This window comes from Salvia hispanica, chromosome 4 (genome assembly GCF_029641045.1).
Source record: "Salvia hispanica isolate PSC_SH4W2 chromosome 4, Shi_PSC_v1, whole genome shotgun sequence".
NCBI classification, from domain to species: Eukaryota; Viridiplantae; Streptophyta; class Magnoliopsida; order Lamiales; family Lamiaceae; genus Salvia; species Salvia hispanica.
This window is the reverse complement of record NC_142695.1, coordinates 7,262,914-7,281,079: the sequence shown is the minus strand read 5'-3', so window position 1 is coordinate 7,281,079 and position 18,166 is coordinate 7,262,914. Positions and strand designations below refer to the sequence as shown.

Below are 18,166 nucleotides of genomic sequence, written 5' to 3'. Positions count from 1 at the left end.
ATATTTCTTATTGGAATATTGATACATGATATCATAGAATTTTTCAAAATGTTCGTTTTCTATGTGAACTTTGAAATTGACAAATAATATCACAAAATTTATCCTGAGTTTGGTACTCCACTAATGAAAAAATTCTGGCTATATCAATAAAAACTATCTTCAAAGAATGAAAAACTTGAAACTCTCGAAGTTGTTGTCAAGAAATTACGATAAAAAATTCGTAAAATAAAATTATTTGCCTTAATTTTTTTATTGGTGGGAAATAACAAACTCAGGATAGAGTTCGTGATATTATTTGTCAATTTCAAAGTTCGTGGGAAAACCCCGACTTTTTGAAAATTCCATGATGTATTAGGTGTCAATATCCCTTTCTTATTTGATTCAAATCTGATGTGCAAAACCAATTTTAAAATTTGTAAAGTTAAAATAAAATATAAATGCATTTTGATAAATTTTAATTGTATAATTTATAATTTATTATACTCCAACCGTCCCTGAAAATTTGTCAATTATTTTTATTTTCGTCCGTCCCTAAAATTAGTCATTTTTCACTTTTACCATTTTTTGTAGTGGACTTCATATTCCACATGTCACTAATTTTTTCAATCCACTTTCTATTATATTTTTTAAAACCCGTGCCGGGTCAAATGGTAATAAAATTATAAGGGACGGAGGGAGTATTTATTTATAATAAATTTGATTTTTATACTATTAGTAGTACTAATAAAAATCTAATGCATATATTACTAAAGAATTTACACTAGGCCTATAGGGGCCAGTGTATTAAATTTGGGGCGGAACGGGTGTGGATTATTCGGATCAACCCGCAAATGAGATGATGGCTATGGCATCCACATCGTCCATCTGTATACACATATAGCAACCTTCATTGACGCACTCTTCGTATAATTCCTTCCTTTCTGCACAATAAATTACACAAATCACACCGGATTGTCAGCTATCTTTCCTTCGTAACATCAATTAATTGATTTGCCCCATGTCATTTTACATAATCTACTCCATTTTCTTTGTTAAATCCTCATTTCTCAACTACTCTCGTCGTCCGATCTGACCCAAATTTGGTGCTTCCTTATAATTCTTACACGGAACCTGATTTCGTGAGCTTTAACACAACCCCTTGAATCAAGGTAATGCGATTTTTATGTAGTTTACTGTGGATTTTCAGTTTTTTTTTTTTTTTTACTTAAATTGTTCTGATCCGTGCTTGCTTTCCTTATAGTAATTGGATATCTATTAATCCATGTTACTGTAATGATTATATACTGTTTTTATGCGATTTGTGAATGGTTCTGATTTTTGTTGATTAAATTCATTGAAGTACTGCGGAATATTGGGATTATGAAAAACATGCTAAAAATTGGGGCTTTCTGGGAATGCCGTATTGTATTGCATCGTTGAACTTGGGTTAGGCTTGGGCTGGTATTCGATTCCTTCTTTCTGGTGCTGATTTGATATGGGGGGATTTGGGCTGCTCTAGAAGAAATAGCAGATGTAATTGATGTTAGGGAGATTTATAGTAGTAATTGTTAAAATCTCTGTGGACATGATACGATGAAGTTATATGCATTTTCAAGTCGAATCTCTCATAGTTGATGCTGCATTGGAGTCTTGAATAATGAATAAACTAGATATTATACTGGTTATAGGATCTGAATTGAAGCTACCTCCTACATGGATGATTCTCCACTTCTGTGGGCTTAAATGTTCTTTTGTGCAGTAATGAGTTTATGCAGACCTTTTCAACTCGATAATATATGTTGCTAGGTTTAAAAATGATTTATAGTTTCGATGTTTGTTATGTATTTTCTTCTAGACATTTGAAAACGAGGGCAGACTGATATACTTTTTAGAAGCAGATGCAAGTTTATACAAGACAAACAATTTAAGGGAGACGAGCTTTTATTCTTCCTAAATGGTCAATTGAACAATGAAAAGGCATCTCTGGAGTTGCTTGGCTTAAGTCGTTGCCACTTCCTTCCTTTATCAAACATTCTTTATTTTTTCTTGACTCTTCCCATGAAACAAATGAGTGATGAATTTGGAGAGTAATGATGTTTGTGAAGACTAAATTCTGGAAGAAGTATCTTCAGCCTCCTCTGCTAATAACATTTCAAAAAAGCATTGCTTGGTTTAGTGGACTAGGTTTTGGTACCTTTCCTTTATTCACCTTACTAGAAATAATTCCTTTCTTGGTGATCAGGTAACTAAAGCCCCAACCTTCTTCAGATTCTGGTTTCACTGCCTATTCCTTCCTTTCTTTCATGGATGCACTAGGTTTTCTTTGATTCAAAGGAATTTCTTCTTCTTTGTTCTTTATTTATATATATGGAGCAGATGTCTGAATTTGGTTCATCTCTATGTGCATGTCTGTTGATATGATAAAAGTTAGTAAAATCAATAAACCACGCGACTTAGTAGTGGGTCACTATAGCTGAGAAACCTTTAAGTGGATCGATTTTGCAGCTAGCCAAAGCACAAAAGAGTAAATGAAAAGGTGATCATAGATCCATTCGAAGTCTTCAAGCTGGCTAGATTTTGTGATTAAATAATGGTGACGTAGTTCTAGCTCCTTGTATTTCATCTAGCTATATTTGAGGTTTTGGTTTTTGGAAAATTCTTGCAGGAATCTATAAATTTTGACTAATGAAATATTGAAATATGTGCTGTGTTTGTTTTGTTTAGAATTAGAGGTTCAAGAGTTATTTAGTTTCATGTTTTATTCTTCGACAGGCAGTGGTGCATTTGGTTTTATTGGAATAGTGGAACTTTGGATGATTGAGTTGGCTTTGCTAGTACCATAGCATACTTAGTTCCAGAACTTCCAGTACACCCTTAGACATGTCGGCTGTTGATATATCCAAATATGAACATAGTCCTGTCCATAAGGCCATCATTTTGAAGGATTATGCTGGTCTCAGGAGAATTATTGCAGGCCTTCCCAAACTTGCTGAACCATCTGAGATACATACAGAATCAGTTTCAATAGCAGAAGAAGCTAAGGCTGAGGCCATAGCTGCTGTGATTGATCGACGTGATGTCCCTAGCCGAGAAACTCCACTTCATTTGGCTGTTAAATATCGTGATGAGATTGCGACGGAGATGCTTATGCTTGCTGGTGCAGATTGGAGCTTGCAGAATGATCAGGGTTGGAGTGCATTACAGGAAGCAGTCTGTAATAGAGAAGAAGGGATTGCGAGAATCATAGTCAGGCATTACCAGCCACTGGCCTGGGCGAAATGGTGCAGAAGGCTGCCTCGGTTGATTGGGACAATGCGAAGGATGAGAGATTTTTATATGGAAATCACATTTCATTTTGAGAGCTCAGTTATCCCTTTCATATCAAGAATTGCCCCTTCTGATACTTACAAAATTTGGAAGAGGGGTGCAAATTTAAGGGCTGATATGACTTTGGCTGGCTTTGATGGTTTCAGAATACAACGATCTGATCAGAGTATTCTTTTCCTTGGTGATGGCTCTGAGGATGGTCAAGTTCCTCCAGGTTCACTATGCATGATTTCACACAAAGACAAAGAGGTAATGAATGCTTTGGATGGTGCTGGTGCTCCAGCAACCGATGCAGAAGTGCAGCAAGAAGTTACTGCAATGTCTCAGACCAATATATTCAGGCCTGGAATTGATGTGACTCAAGCAGTTCTTTTACCTCAAACAACATGGAGGAGAGTAGAGAAAACAGAAATGGTGGGACCCTGGAAAGCTAAAGTTTATGATATGCACAATGTGGTTGTTAGTATCAAATCAAGAAAGGTGCCTGGGGCCATGACAGATGACGAGTTATTTAGTTCTTCTGGCAATGAGAATGAAACAGAGAATGAGCTTGATGATGTCTTGACAGAGGAAGAAAGAAGGCAACTTGAGGTTGCTCTTAAGATGGACTCATCAGATTTGGGCAACGAAAATGGTGATGACATCATACCACACCGTCATAGTTGTTATGACCACAGGGATATATCCATCGAGGACATAGACAGTTGTAGGAATGGAGAAGTTAAGCAAGAAAAGAAAGGATGGTTCAATGGATGGAGGAGAAGGGAAAATAAGCCGGTCGATGAGAAAAAAGTTGCTCCCCCTAGAAGCTCTTTGTCTGTGGAAGATAAAGTTAGTGATTTTCTAGAGGACTCTCCTAGAAGTCAAAATAGGACAGGTAGGCACTCTGTCGAAGTGGTCGTGAAACGGGATGATCATCGGAGAGGAAAAGACTCTAAAGCTTCTTCATCTACAAGTACTGACAGTGGAACTCGAAGAAAGGATGCAACTCGGGAAAATGAGTATAAAAAAGGTTTAAGGCCCGTTCTTTGGCTTTCTCCAGATTTTCCATTACGAACTGAAGAACTCTTGCCACTGCTCGACATTTTAGCTAACAAGGTCAAAGCTATAAGACGATTAAGGGAGTTATTCACTACAAAACTACCAAAGGGGACCTTTCCTGTGAAGGTATGGTTCTTCCACAAGATCTTCCTTGAAATGATAGATATGCTTTATTGCATTCCCATTCATTTTTAACTAATATTATTTAGTATGATCCTTTTTGCTTATCTGTGTCATCTCTAATCTTCTACATTGAGGTTCTGTAAATGAATAAGTGAAGATGGCTGGTTTAGAAGAGTGTTGTTAGCATATTAGCCTTCTGTCTATTATGTGTTTGTTGCACGATCAATCTTTTTTTAACATTACCAAACAGCTTTTGGTTTTGGCTTTGCTATTATTCATGGCTTGGGATTTCAGCCTTACGATTTACCCAAAGCATGGTCGACTATATGATTACAGCAAGACACTGTTGATTTCCGGTATGATGGGAACTAAAGTCCCTCACGACATGCAAATGCTGACATGTACTATAAATTCTTAAAAAAATTAGATTCACTTGAGAAACCTAATTAGGCTTTGAGAGCTTTACTTTAGATGAATTTTGTGAAGCTCATCTTATATTATTTTGCTGTGGTACACATATGAGAACATGAACTTCTACACTTGAATTCTTTACTCTTCGGTTCAGATCTACAGGACAGCTTAATGAGGCATTTAGTAACTGTTGATTCTCTATCATGTCCTCTTCACTTTTTCTCTTTTTAACTAATTGCTGCTTATTTTCAGGTTGCTATTCCAGTAGTTCCTACTGTAAGAGTCATAGTTACATTTACAAAGTTTGAAGAGTTGCAGCCACTAGATGAGTTTTCAACTCCCCCTTCAAGTCCAACTGGTGTTGGCAAGGAGAGCCCTATGGCGCAATCTTCAAGTTCGTCTTGGTTCCAGTGGATAAAATCTCCATATCAACGGCCCAGTTCTTCTGCTGGTGGGTCTAGCAGCAGGATTGATAATCTTCAAGATCCATTTGCAATTCCTTCCGAGTATTCATGGATCACCGCTGAAGCAAAGAAGAAAAAGATGCAGGAAAGGAGCAAATCTAAGAAATCAAAAATTCCAAAGTAGTCTTCTTGACAATATCGCTCTGGGATAGATCATCTTGCTGAAAGTCCAGTTCAGTTACTTAGACGAACAACAGATTGCATTGCATCGGGGTAAGAATATCATCGTTGGTTGTTTTAATAGTTTGACTCTGTTATATCATTGTGGGGGGTTTATAGAAGTATGAATCTGTGATTCTTGTAACCATAAAGACCGATGTTTCATGTTTGGGCGGACAGTCTACCATTCTCATTTGGCACGACTTTTCGATCCATGAACATTTCAGTTGAGCATCTTTACTAACAGATTGAAGGATATTGTATATTCGTTGAGTCTATCACTATCATTTCTTAATTGTTTCCTTGCAGTTTGAGAAATCAGTGCTGTAATTGCTCTGTTTTTATTTAAAGAAAGTGAACAGCAGATTGTCGTTATTTGTTTCAGTGGGATTTCTGTTTTCTATTTTAGTTGGTAGTTGATAATTAAGATCGGTAACACAATTTTTTAAGCTTCAAATTTTAGTGAGAAATGAATTAGAGTATGATTTTGTAAACATATTAGTTTTGTGGTAAATAGTATCAAATTTATAAATATATTCGACGGTACAAAACATTGTTAGGACAGAATATCTGAACTGAATTTTACATTTTGGTGGAATTAATTTAGAAATTCAGGACTTGAGAATTTTATACCTTCATTGGATGGAACATTTACATGATTTTCCTACTCCTGCTAGCTCTCCTTCTTCGCTGTTAAATATGCATTATAAAAATGTTAGTGATCATAATGCTTATATTCTATTAACGAAAACAAAATTATCCAACAAGATCGAGTACTCAAATCTATATTTTTTTTCGTAGCAATAATAATTTATCAATTACAAGATCGGTGTTTTGAAGTTGTCAATCATAAATCTTGACATAAGTGACGATTGATGCTAATAATTGCTACTACTTTATGGGAGATTTTCACTGTAGTTTATACGTGTTGGTAATTAATTGAATATCCCTTTAATTCGTAAAAGTTATTGTGATAATGTAAAATATGTTGCTATTGTATATTCATAAATATGTAATGATTTTTTATGAGGTAAACATAAATATGTAATGATAAATGATAATATTGGCGAATTCTCACTTCATATTTTGACCTCATTATAATATCTTAAATTCCAAAAAATAATACTACTACTCATTTGAGAAATGTAAATATGAATCCTTACATGAAATTACATTGTTGGCAAAATCTATATATTAAAACTAATGAAAATTCAAACATCTAAAACAACTCGAAAATATCATTCTAATTAATATACCAATCACATATATCGAATCAAAAAAGAAAACTCGAAAGATCCTACTATATAGTTTGCTAATTAAAATTCCAAATAGTTATATTTTTACCCAATGTTCCATCTTTACACACCCCGATATTTTCAAATAAAATCGAGCTAAATGTACAAAATCATAATATTGTAATCTGATTCGTTTTGATTATTGAAATTATTAAATCATATAAGTAAACTGAAGTCTCAATTTTTTTTTTAAAAAAAATACCTTGGTTCAAATTCTTGAACATGAGCAATGTCTTTGCCATGTGCATCAGACCAGCTAACTTTCCTGAATTCCACCATTGATGCAGATTTCTTGAGATTGCTCTTAAGAGGATGAGCTTCAACTTCAACACCTTTCGATGACTCCATGAATCCTTTCTCTCTACTTCTTCTTCTTCCTCCTCCTCTTCCTCCACCAACATTATAAGCCTCTTTTCGACCGGTCTCGTCTTCCTTGCTGTCGGAGTTTCTTGATGGCACATAACATGAGCACACTAGAGAGCTGCACCTATTATGCGCCGGCGCCGCCAGGATCCAAGATTCTTCTTTTTTTAGACTAAAATTTTATGTGGCCTTGGTCATGGTTTTGATGAAGAGGGATATGTGAATTGAAGTTTTAAAGGGCTCTTGATGCATCTTCTATGTATATAACATGCATGGTTTTGCTTCATAATAAAGATATATAGTGGGTTTGGTTGTTTATTTACCTAGACTTTGTGGTGGATGAATCCATTCATCATTGGAGTGAAGTATATTTGCAAGGGAATGTGAAAGTTAGCTTAGATAGATAATAATACCACATGCTAGCTATTTCTTATTGCTTGAAATGAAAATTTCGAACATCCAATATTCTTGATAATTTGTTACATTTTTGTTTGATTTATATCACAACTCACAAGTGTGAGATTTGACAAATGTCAATAATAAGAATAAATATAGTTAATCACACAGATATTTATCAAGGAAGTTTGGATCATTTGATTATGAGTTTATTTAATTACATGATGGACAGTGTATTAAAATCAATCATCTGCTTTCCAATTTATATTCTTGGTGAACTTGGCGGGTATATAAAGTCTACTTAATGTGTTAAAGGGCTCATCTAATTATATCCAAATAAAACCTATGGCTCTTTTAATAATTTTATCATAACAAAATCCATATAAAGTTACTTTCCCATTCAACTATATCTTAACTGATATTTTAAGATTATTCTTGAATGACTTGTTCGAAATTCTTAGTTTACATGCTACTTTAATAGATATACATATATATATATTGTTTGGTTATATTTCTTCAAAAAATCGAGATCATATTAATACTACTAAAATAACAAGTCATTAATCTATTTAAGTATATGCATATATAGTGCGATAATTGAACTATATAGAAAACAGAATATGAACCGCGAAGAAAATCATGGTATAGTGGAAAATAAAAATAGATGGGACTTTTAAAGTGAAAGGATATCTGATTTTAGATTGAGTAATAACACACACTCATGCACCTAAGTACTCATGCCTTGCGTCCACTATCATTTGTTTTCTCTTCCTTTTTGCTATTCACTCATTAATGAGGTGAATTTGGTAAAAGCAACCGATTATATATAAAATAACAGATAACACACATAAAATATAGAGGATATATTTTAGCATGCAATAAAGGTCATACTGTTATTACTTTATCTTTTCAAAGAGGAGCAATTTCTAAATTCACATGCCCTACCGACTAGTCCAAGAAAATATACATCAAAGTTCCTTTAATTTGTTATTACGAGTAATGAGTTTCTCAAAGCATAAACTCGGTTTGCTTGTTTTTGATTGGATGAAATTTTGTTTAATTCGCAAAAAATAAGTACTACTACTAATTTGGGGAGCTGCCGACAGAATATCTAAAACACAAACAAATAAATGAAGATGAATGAATTAAATTATAGGCCTCAAAATGTTTCTAGTAAAGTTGGACTTTCAAGAGTTTAAACAGTTGTTTATATATTGTTGTATTATACTCTCTCCTGACCCCCATTTTTAGTCTTTTTTATTGGACACAAATTTTAGTAAATATAATGAAAAGTGAATTAAAAAAGTTAGTGGAATATGAGTTCACTTTTATATGGTATTTTTTTCACACTTTTATATGGTAGTTGTACAATAAAATGTTAGTGAAATAAGTTAGTAGTATCTGTATCCCACTTATCATTTATAGTAAAAAGTGAAAGTGGAAAATAAATGAGGGACGGAGAAAATTTACAAAAGTGAACAAGAAATGGAGGTTGGAAGAAGTATTTGTTACAATGGCTGGAACATTTTCTTATGTTTGCCAATAGATGCAGTCATATTTTCTCTCTTGGTTTCATACATGATTAAAATGTCTACATTGTTTAGATATCGTTGTGTTGGTCATCTTGTTATTCATTTCTAGTTCTTTTGGATAGGTTAAACTTTTTACTTTTAATGTTCACCATTTTTTATTGTTTGTTCCTTTTATCCAATAAAAAATACCCATTTTTCTAAATTTTGATCAGATTTGGACTTCTTATATGTATCCATTTGGTAGCTTAAAAATAACGTGATTTTCAAAGATTGAACCAAATTGGGAAGTATAGTAGTATTCTTTAGAGGTTGGGAATGTAGGATTCTAGGTTAAAGCTTAGCGACCAGATTTTTCGTTTCATGTACTACTTGCACACACTATTTAATGGTTGTTGCTAAGGTGACTCTTCTTTATACTTTTGTCTTCGGGTTTTCTGCTTTTACTTCACCCGTGAGCATTGGTCGTTGGGTGTTTAGGTGTTGCGTTTGTTTTTTCTTATAGTCCGATCTTCTTGATTTAAGTGTCTGTTTTGCTTTTGTCAAGATTTTGTATTTTTTTTATTGGTTTTTGCTTCATAAGCTGAATTATCTATTGATTTGCACATCCATTTTATATTTGGTTTGCGTCTTTATATCATCGAAAAAACTATGTAGCTCGACAAATAATTGATGTTGTAGGCTTGCAGCCCAAAAAATTGAGTTGCCTTACAGGTATGTGGCGCTAATTAGTATAGACGATAGAATATAATTTGGCGTTTGAGGTGATTAGCACAATATCATCTTTGGGCGAATAAACACAAATTTCACAATGAAAAATAATTAGGTTAAAACTGTAATAAATCATATTATCTGCTTAAAATCGTATGCACCTCATACATGTAAGACCATTATATTCTTTGGTCTTTTTTTTTCTTTTCTGATTTTCATATTTCTTTTACATTTATAAATGATTTTACTTTTATAAAGTGAAACTTAAAAGGTTAGAAAAAGTACCACGCGCGCGTGTGCAATATTGATATAAAGTTTTGTATTCATAATAGTGTGCCATAATAATGTTGTCTCTATATCATCTCAACATTAATATTTGCATGATGAGTAGAATAACATTGACAACTTAATTATATGTGCCAGTTATTAAATTTGATTCGCACACATGCTACTAAGTCTAATGTCATAATAATCGAATCTAGGCTATATATTTATAATTTAGGTTATTTTACTATACATTAACTAAAATTTAACAATTTATAAGAAACTCATTTTATATGTAATTTTATGAGCTATCGATGATAACAATCAAGTGATCAATTACATTAAAAATTAATTAAAAATAAGTACGACTCATAATTAAAATCTAAACAAAAATATATTCTCCACTCTTATGCTTTGATTTATTTACCAAGCACAAATTTGTATGATGGTGGACAATATGTCTACATTGGTTGAAAACCAATTGGGCCGGCCCAGTAAACCACCTCAATACAATTCGGCCCAGTCATATGAGATGCTAAATGTCCATTTCATACTTCAATTTTGCAAAACAAACGGTTCCTCTCGCAAAGGGGCCAAGCTGAATCAATCGTTTTCGCCGCCGTGGCTCCACCGCCGACCGTCTCCCACCTAATTCCAAGCGTTTCCGTTCTACAGTCTCCGCGTCGCTCACTATCGCCACTCTCCTCTCATTCATTCTTCACAGGAAGCAGACAATTCAAAACCTGCTTTTGCCTATTTACCATTTTAAGCGGCCACAACCTCTCACAAAACCCTACTAATCTCCCTACAACTTTGCATTTTCATTTTCCTTCCTTACGCACACATATTCATCTCTGATTCAGCCAAATCAAACTTTCAACAAAAATGATACGGTATGGGGTTTTCTTTCGTTTTCAGTAAAATCATAAAAATGAAGTCCTTACAATTACTCATTTTTGATTGATGCTTTTGGATTTTGTTGTCTTGTGTTGTGTGAATTAAGCTGTAATTGGATGAAAATTAATTGCAGTAGTATATATATTTGCAGTATTTTGCATTATTACTTTATGTATGAAAATCGTTTTTCCAATTTGCTTGATTGTAAAACGGACTAAATATGGTGCGGATTCGCACTTTTCAGGATGGAGCTTCATTGATTATGCTTTGATGCTTGTGTCTATATCTATTTAATATACACGTTTAAATGCTTTGAATAGGTGGAATCGAAATGATTTGTAGTGAGGTGTGGTAGGTTTATTTGATTTGTTATGAACCCATTCAAATGATAATATTTATGGCTCTTTGTCAAATTTAATCTGTGATATTGATGAATGATAATGCATTTCGTACTGAGTATAAAGAAAATAGAGGAGAAACGAGAGAACTCTCTGATGCTAAAATATTTTTAGAGAGAAGAGAGAAACGGTAGTAAGAAACCAGAGCAGGATTAAAGTTACACTATTTGTCAATTGCTTAAATAGCCGGCTTATTCAATTAACATTTGCACCTAATTGCTGATAACTTGCCTAAATTCCTATGTTCTTTCTTTGGAGCTGCTTCTCCTTAAAACTATTTTTGATAAAAAATGTGGACAGTGACAGACTGCATGTTTCGATAATGAAGTATTGGCCTGATAAAAGTATCTGAAGAATCTTTTTTTTTTTGTTTGCTCATGCTTATGGCTTTACATGGTGGGGTGTATATTGAGATTGAGCTTGTTGGTATGCTGGACTTTCATTACTTCTTATTATATGATCGTAAACATGAAGTATACTTTTTGTTAATTTTGAAGCAGGACATGTACAAGACAATGGGCTTTCCACAGGCATGTCTGGAAATCGGCAAATAGAACGTTATCCAGTGGCGCAGAAGCCAAGTTCCCTGGTGCACCCATTGAACAAGTTAGTGGCATAGTGAATCTACTATATAAGTTTATGTTCTGTCTTTTTTAATTTGCTATCGTTACTTTGGTATTTTCTTGATATTTAGTGTTTGCTTCCTTTTGGTGATTTAGAAGCCTTGTCTATCATCATATCTGCCTTTTCTTGTCAGGAGCTATGGGATATCTTTATAATATGACTCTCTGACTTTCTTTTTATACCCCTTGAGACTGATATATTGGTTGCGTGGTAGAGATAAGATATTTGTTTGCTCCACATAAAGAAAAAGAGTGCAGTTCTAGAGATATCAGATACAGTACTTCCTGATTTTATGCAACAATATAAGAGAATCAGTACTTATTTTTGGAATATAATGCATTTGAGTTTGCCATGAGTGAAAATGGAAGAATTATGACCAGTAAGATACTTAACTAGGGGGAAGAATTTGCAATGTTTAGCTCTTTAGTCCATACTGAACTCTCCAACATAACCAGAGAAATAGAATCAGAGAAGTGACTCCTTGTAGCAGGGTGATTAATGCAGGATAATTCTGATGTTCTTTTTGTATCTATCAGGTCCTGATTATTCAGTAACCACACTTTATTTTTCCTGATGTTCTGCATGATTATTTGGCTCATAATTTTTTTTATTTTTATACCTAGGGATCAGCAGACAAGCAAAGATGCGAAAGCAATCTTCCTGTGCATGATGTTGCTATTGTTGGAGGTGGCATGGTTGGCATGGCTCTGGCTTGCTCTTTGGGTAAGTGTTTTTTCTTATAACCTTGTGGAACAAAATTATACGGAGTATGTTACTAAGTTCAACTTATTTTCGAAACCTTGTCTATAACAATTTCTCTGATGATATATCTGTATTCTAAATTTCTAAGTCAAATTGTTGAATATATTATTCTAAATCAGTGATTTGGACACTGTGAACTTAACTGGGTGCGTGCAAAGTCATGTATGGGTTTTGTTACTTATCACCTATCGCCAAATGCGTACACTACTAGCCGTACATGAGGAGAGATAGAACTACAGAACCTGTGTACACGTAGGATGACGCATAAAGATATTCTGCCTTAAATTTCTTAATCCGCTCTGCATGGTGATGCAATGTAGTAAAACATAAATTGCTGAAAATCCTTTCTTGCCTAATCTTGACAGGAAATTCATCTTTATACTTATCGCGTAGTGGAATTTGAAAGTGGGTAACACAAGATTAATGTAATATGTTTGCAGCAAAGCTACCATTGACAAACCATCTGAACGTTGCCATCATTGATAGCAATCCAGCATTACAAAGTGGTCAATCTATCAAGAAAGAGGCTCCCCCAGATCCGAGAGTTAGTACCGTCACCCCAGCAACTAAAGCTCTCTTTCAAGGTATTTGATATCAATCCCATGAAGATCTTTAAATTAAGAAAAAATCCTTGGCTGATTTGGGGTCATGATTCGAATTAATTAGAAATAAACTAGGAATTGATTGTTACAATTAGGGCAAGTTTTGTGGGATTCTTGTCAAGTAAACTCCTATATATTCTATGAGAGAATTTGAGTCATATTGAAGAGGGATCATTTGTAATTGGTGCAAACCGTAGTCCTCTTTGAAGGATTGTTTTAGGCCTCTTCATACATATACAAATTTCCATTAAAGCCCATTAACCAAATGGGGTGCATTACTGGTTGAAATGAGTTGAAAAGCTTAATTTCAAGGATTATGCAAGCATGATAACTGTTCATCTGTTCCTTTTAGATGTTGGTGCGTGGAAATATGTGGAAGAGCATAGGCATGCTTACTTTGATAAGATGCAGGTAACAATACTTGAAAGCTTGTGATTTTGGGGGTATTATTCGCTTTTACCTCTCATACTTTATTAGTTAGGTTGTAAGTAACTATTTTCATTTTGTTTTTTATTGGACGTGGACAATCCTAATGTCCATAAACTACTCGTAGCTATAAATAGGTCCCACACTTGGTTTTAAAACAACTTAAATTTACATTTTTCGTATCCTTGCAGGTTTGGGATTATACTGGTTTTGGCTATACAAAGTACCATGCAAGAGATGTGAATAAAGAAGTACTAGGGTAAGAGTGAAACTGCACTTTGATTCCTTTCATAATCCTACAGTAATATTTTGCTTATTTGGATTTTATGTAGGTGCGTGGTGGAGAATAAAGTGCTTCATAAATCTCTGTTATCATGCCTCCAGGTACTTAGATGCTAGAATATTGCATTTCAGTTTCTGGAAGGAAGCTTACTCTAACAAATCTTCTATCAATTTTTTCCCAACTGGTTATGTTTTCTTTAATGTTTGCGAGAAAAAAATAGGTTGAAATTAATGAATCAAATTAAACTAACCCATTGTGTCATCATTGTTTGATATTTAGCTAACAGAGCTCAATTCCTGAAATATATTTCTATCTTCAACATTCTCTTTGTTACATCTCTGTGTAATCTCCCTTTCTGCATTTCATATTCTGTATGTTTGAAGTTTGAACATTCTCAATGTTTTTAATTATCTTATTATCTGTCCTCACTAATCGAAATTTTTCTCCACCAGCGATTTCCTTTTATTGATTTGTGTTCACTCCCCATGGATTATATTAGAATCCAATAATGATCTGTTTGATTGGTGGTCATTTTAGTTTCACTAGTTGACACGATATTTAGCTTGGAGTGGATGGCAGTCACGGTTTTGCTCACTCTGTACACTTTTTGACTGATAAGTTATAATGTATTTTCATATCACCCCCTCCCCCCCCAAACAAAAAGATAAAGTAGAAATAGGAAAGGTTTTGTAGCTTTTTCAATATATACTGGATTGAATTGATAATACTAGTAAGTGTTTGTTTTCTATTTTTCATACATGTGTTTTTTTTATTATGGTTCCGTTCCAATCACTTTTCTGCTTACATGTATCCTCTTACCAATCACTTTTTCTTGTACTGTTTTGATGAAGCCTTATTATTTGCTGTCGCGTAATGCAGATTGTATTTAATGATGTCATCATTCTCGGTTGATGTTATGCTTGTGACAGGATTCAGGTTCCCAGCATAAACTATACCCTCTCAGATTAAGCTCAATGCACTTGGAACCAGCTTCTGCATCAAGCCATCATGGATCTTTAGCAAAACTGGAACTTAGTGATGGGAATAGTTTGTATGCAAAACTAGTGGTAAATGTTGTAAAACTGCTTGCTTGCATTAAAAAAAATATTTCTATTCCTGTTATGCTCAAAAGCAGTTAAATTAGATTTGTGTTGTTGTGCTTCATATAGCTGTTCTCCATTGTGCTTACTTCAGGTCGGAGCGGATGGGTCCAAATCACGTGTCAAGGAGTTGGCTGGAATAAGCTCAACTGGATGGAAGTATTCTCAAAATGCAGTTATATGTACCGTGGAGCACATGGAGGAAAATCGATGTGCTTGGCAAAGATTTCTCCCTAATGGTCCAATTGCCCTTCTCCCAGTAGGAGACAAGTTCAGCAATATCGTTTGGACAATGGACCCTGAAGAGTCGTTAAATCGCAAATCAATGTCTGAGGTTGATTTTGTGAAAGAAGTAAACCGAGCTCTGGACAGTGGCTATGGTCCTCGTCCAAAATCTCAATCGTTGGGGGGTGTATCTCCATTCTCTTGGTTAACTGCCAAAAAAGCAGTATCAGCCTATGATTATTTTGAAATCCCACCAAAAATCACCAAACTAGCCTCTGAAAGAATGGTGTTCCCCTTGTCTCTTAAGCATGCCAACTCTTATGCCACGAAACGCGTTGCTCTTATTGGTGATGCTGCACACACTGTTCATCCTTTAGCCGGTCAAGGAGTTAATATGGGATTTGGAGATGCGTTCTCTCTCTCAAACGTTATTGCTGAAGGCATTGCAGTTGGATCTGATATCGGTGAGGTAAGCCCGTATTCTTACTCAGTTCCAACGTCTGTGATGAGACTTTTTCTTATGAGTTGTTTGTGGTTTGCCTGTTGGAGAGCATATTTTGATCAGTGGGGATGCTACCTAACCAAAATGGTTGTTGATTCTGAAATTGATTGCTTGATATCCAGTTTAGGGGATACCGGGATAGAAATCCGTCATAAGTGCTTAGAATGATTCAACTCATTTTCTCGTTGCGTTCATGAGGCTTGGTTTCCTAATGCCCGTATACGTCCCTTAGGTTTCGTTGCTGAGAAGATATGAATCGGATAGGAAACCTGCGAACCTAACAATGATGGCGATCCTAGACGGCTTTCAAAAGGCGTACTCTGTTGATTTCGGACCATTAAACGTGTTGCGTGCCGCAGCATTCCAAGGAGTACAGAATCTTTCACCGCTAAAGAGAAACATCATATCTTACGCCTCAGGTGAGCAGAGATTTCCACTTTTTTCATGACCTTTCAAGTGCCAAATAAATCTTAGATTGTTTTTATTTTTGGGTAGTGCATAATGTGAAGTTCTAATAAAAAACCTCTCTACTTTCACTTTGTTGGGGTTATGTCCATCCGTTAGAAAAATATTTAAAGTTTGACCTATTTATATCAAATCCTATATTTCGAGCTTTTACCTATTAACTGTGATATGGAGTAATTGATAAATTTTGTAGGTTGTTAGATTTGATTAAATTGCTAACAATTCGATCACTAAATTGTTTTTTCATTGCATCTTTATTATTAACACGAGAGCAGATGTTTCAATACTAGCGTACATATCATGTAATGGTATGAATACTAACCAAATACTCTTTCGTCCAGCAAAAGTATATTCCTTTTTTTTTTTTTTAGTTTGTCCCATACGTGTATGCAATTTCTAATTATAGAATGTATTTTCTCTTTACTCATTCTTTATTAATAATACTTAACTATTTTTTTTACCTACCTTTCTCTGCGTAATTGTACATTAAAATTCACGTCCAACAAACCAACAATTATGGGACAAGGGAAGTATATTAAATCATACAAATATCAATCACATTCCAGATTTCGAAAATGCCAAGTGTTAAAATCAAATTTACACGGTGAACTTCGGAACTCCGCTATTGATAGTACATCGACCGACGACGTCAATGATTTCGGATGGAGTCTCTCAAAATAATCAAAGAAAGTGAAGAGAAAAATAAGTTGACAAAAGATAAAAATAAAAACAAAGTGAAATATATTGAAGGTTTTTTTTTTGAAAAAATTACCTATTCACTTCGTCCCATTGAAGATGATCAATTTTTGTTTTATTCCAACTAAGATGATCCATTACTAAAAATGGAAATACTTATTTTTACTTTATTCTCTTCACTTAACACACAAAATAAAGTTGCATAAAATCTCGTACCACCCTCTAAATTAAGTGGTGGCTATATACTCTCCCAGTCCCATTAAATATGGAACATTTATTTTTCAGCAATGTAATGTTATTTTGTGAGTTAAAGAAGAGAGTGAAAAGGAGAGATGATGGTATTTATTTTAAATGAGATAATCTAAAGAGGAAAACATTTCATTTTTTATTGAAGCAGAGTGAGTATTAGTTTTAACTTTTAACTATCTATTTTGTTCATCTCATATTTTTTCATCATATACTAGTACTCCTTCCATCTCAACTAAGTTGAGGCATTTGGACATAAAGATTAAGAAATTGTGTTAAAAGAGCTAAATGAAGATAAACTAAAAATAGAAGATAAAATAAGATAAGAGAGATAAAAGAGAGTAAAGTAGGAGAATAAAAGTAAGAGCGATTTGATATTTTATTTTTTAAGTAAGAAAAGGATATGACTCAACTTAATTGGATTTTTTAAAAAGAATTATCGTTCAATTAATTGATACAGAGGAATAAGTATTATTTTACAGACTTATAAATTTAATGACTTAGAATAACTTAGTACAACATTGATTAAAATAGGGGTACGTGACTAGTAGATGAGTGAAGTTAAAAATGATCATATGTCCTTCTTTGACTGAATGTCTCACATACTAGTCAAATTTAATATCTGGAAAATAGATATATTATAATTTAGTCATACATTATCCCGTCCTTAAAAAAAGCTCCCTCCGTCTTGAATAACTTGTCATTATTTGATTCGACAATAGTTTTAAAAAATATAATAGAAATTGATTTGAAAAAATTAGTTGAACGTGAATCTTATTTTTATATATTAATTTAATAGTAAAATATAAGTGAGAATGAGTTAGTGGAATATGGGGTCTACTACTAAAAATGATAAAAGTGAAATGTGACAAGTTTTT

General features: G+C 33.9%; 2 protein-coding genes across 4 annotated transcripts; both read left to right on the top strand.

Annotated features, from left to right (window-relative positions):
• Window positions 1–824: 824 nt before the first annotated feature.
• Window positions 825–5,799, top strand: LOC125194474 (uncharacterized). Its single transcript, XM_048092712.2, has 3 exons — window positions 825–1,148; window positions 2,752–4,473; window positions 5,134–5,799. Exons 2-3 carry the CDS (start codon window positions 2,860–2,862, stop codon window positions 5,467–5,469), a joined length of 1,950 nt encoding a protein of 649 aa, XP_047948669.1. The 5' UTR covers window positions 825–1,148; window positions 2,752–2,859; the 3' UTR covers window positions 5,470–5,799.
• Window positions 5,800–10,625: 4,826 nt separating this feature from the next.
• On the top strand, window positions 10,626–16,499 carry LOC125196111 (FAD/NAD(P)-binding oxidoreductase family protein). 3 transcript variants are annotated; one of them, XM_048094490.2, is made up of 10 exons: window positions 10,626–10,955; window positions 11,858–11,963; window positions 12,605–12,704; window positions 13,184–13,327; window positions 13,698–13,756; window positions 13,963–14,030; window positions 14,104–14,155; window positions 14,984–15,121; window positions 15,249–15,848; window positions 16,114–16,499. In XM_048094490.2, exons 1-10 carry the CDS (start codon window positions 10,948–10,950, stop codon window positions 16,327–16,329), a joined length of 1,491 nt encoding a protein of 496 aa, XP_047950447.1. In that variant the 5' UTR covers window positions 10,626–10,947; the 3' UTR covers window positions 16,330–16,499. The 3 variants fall into 3 exon arrangements, with proteins under 3 accessions (XP_047950447.1, XP_047950446.1, XP_047950448.1); XM_048094489.2 differs by having other exon boundaries at window positions 11,855–11,963; XM_048094491.2 differs by lacking the exon at window positions 10,626–10,955 and having other exon boundaries at window positions 11,946–11,963; window positions 13,109–13,327.
• The last annotated feature ends 1,667 nt before the right edge of the window (window positions 16,500–18,166 follow it).

Bases quoted from the DNA above. Each gene is read 5' to 3' on its own strand.
- LOC125196111 (XM_048094489.2), top strand. The intron at 14,031-14,103 runs GTAAGAGTGAAA...GATTTTATGTAG, and splicing joins GTGAATAAAGAAGTACTAGG to GTGCGTGGTGGAGAATAAAG. The intron at 14,156-14,983 runs GTACTTAGATGC...TGCTTGTGACAG, and splicing joins CTCTGTTATCATGCCTCCAG to GATTCAGGTTCCCAGCATAA.
- LOC125194474 (XM_048092712.2), top strand. From the start codon at position 2,860: ATGTCGGCTGTTGATATATCCAAATATGAACATAGTCCTGTCCATAAG. The intron at 4,474-5,133 runs GTATGGTTCTTC...GCTTATTTTCAG, and splicing joins AGGGGACCTTTCCTGTGAAG to GTTGCTATTCCAGTAGTTCC.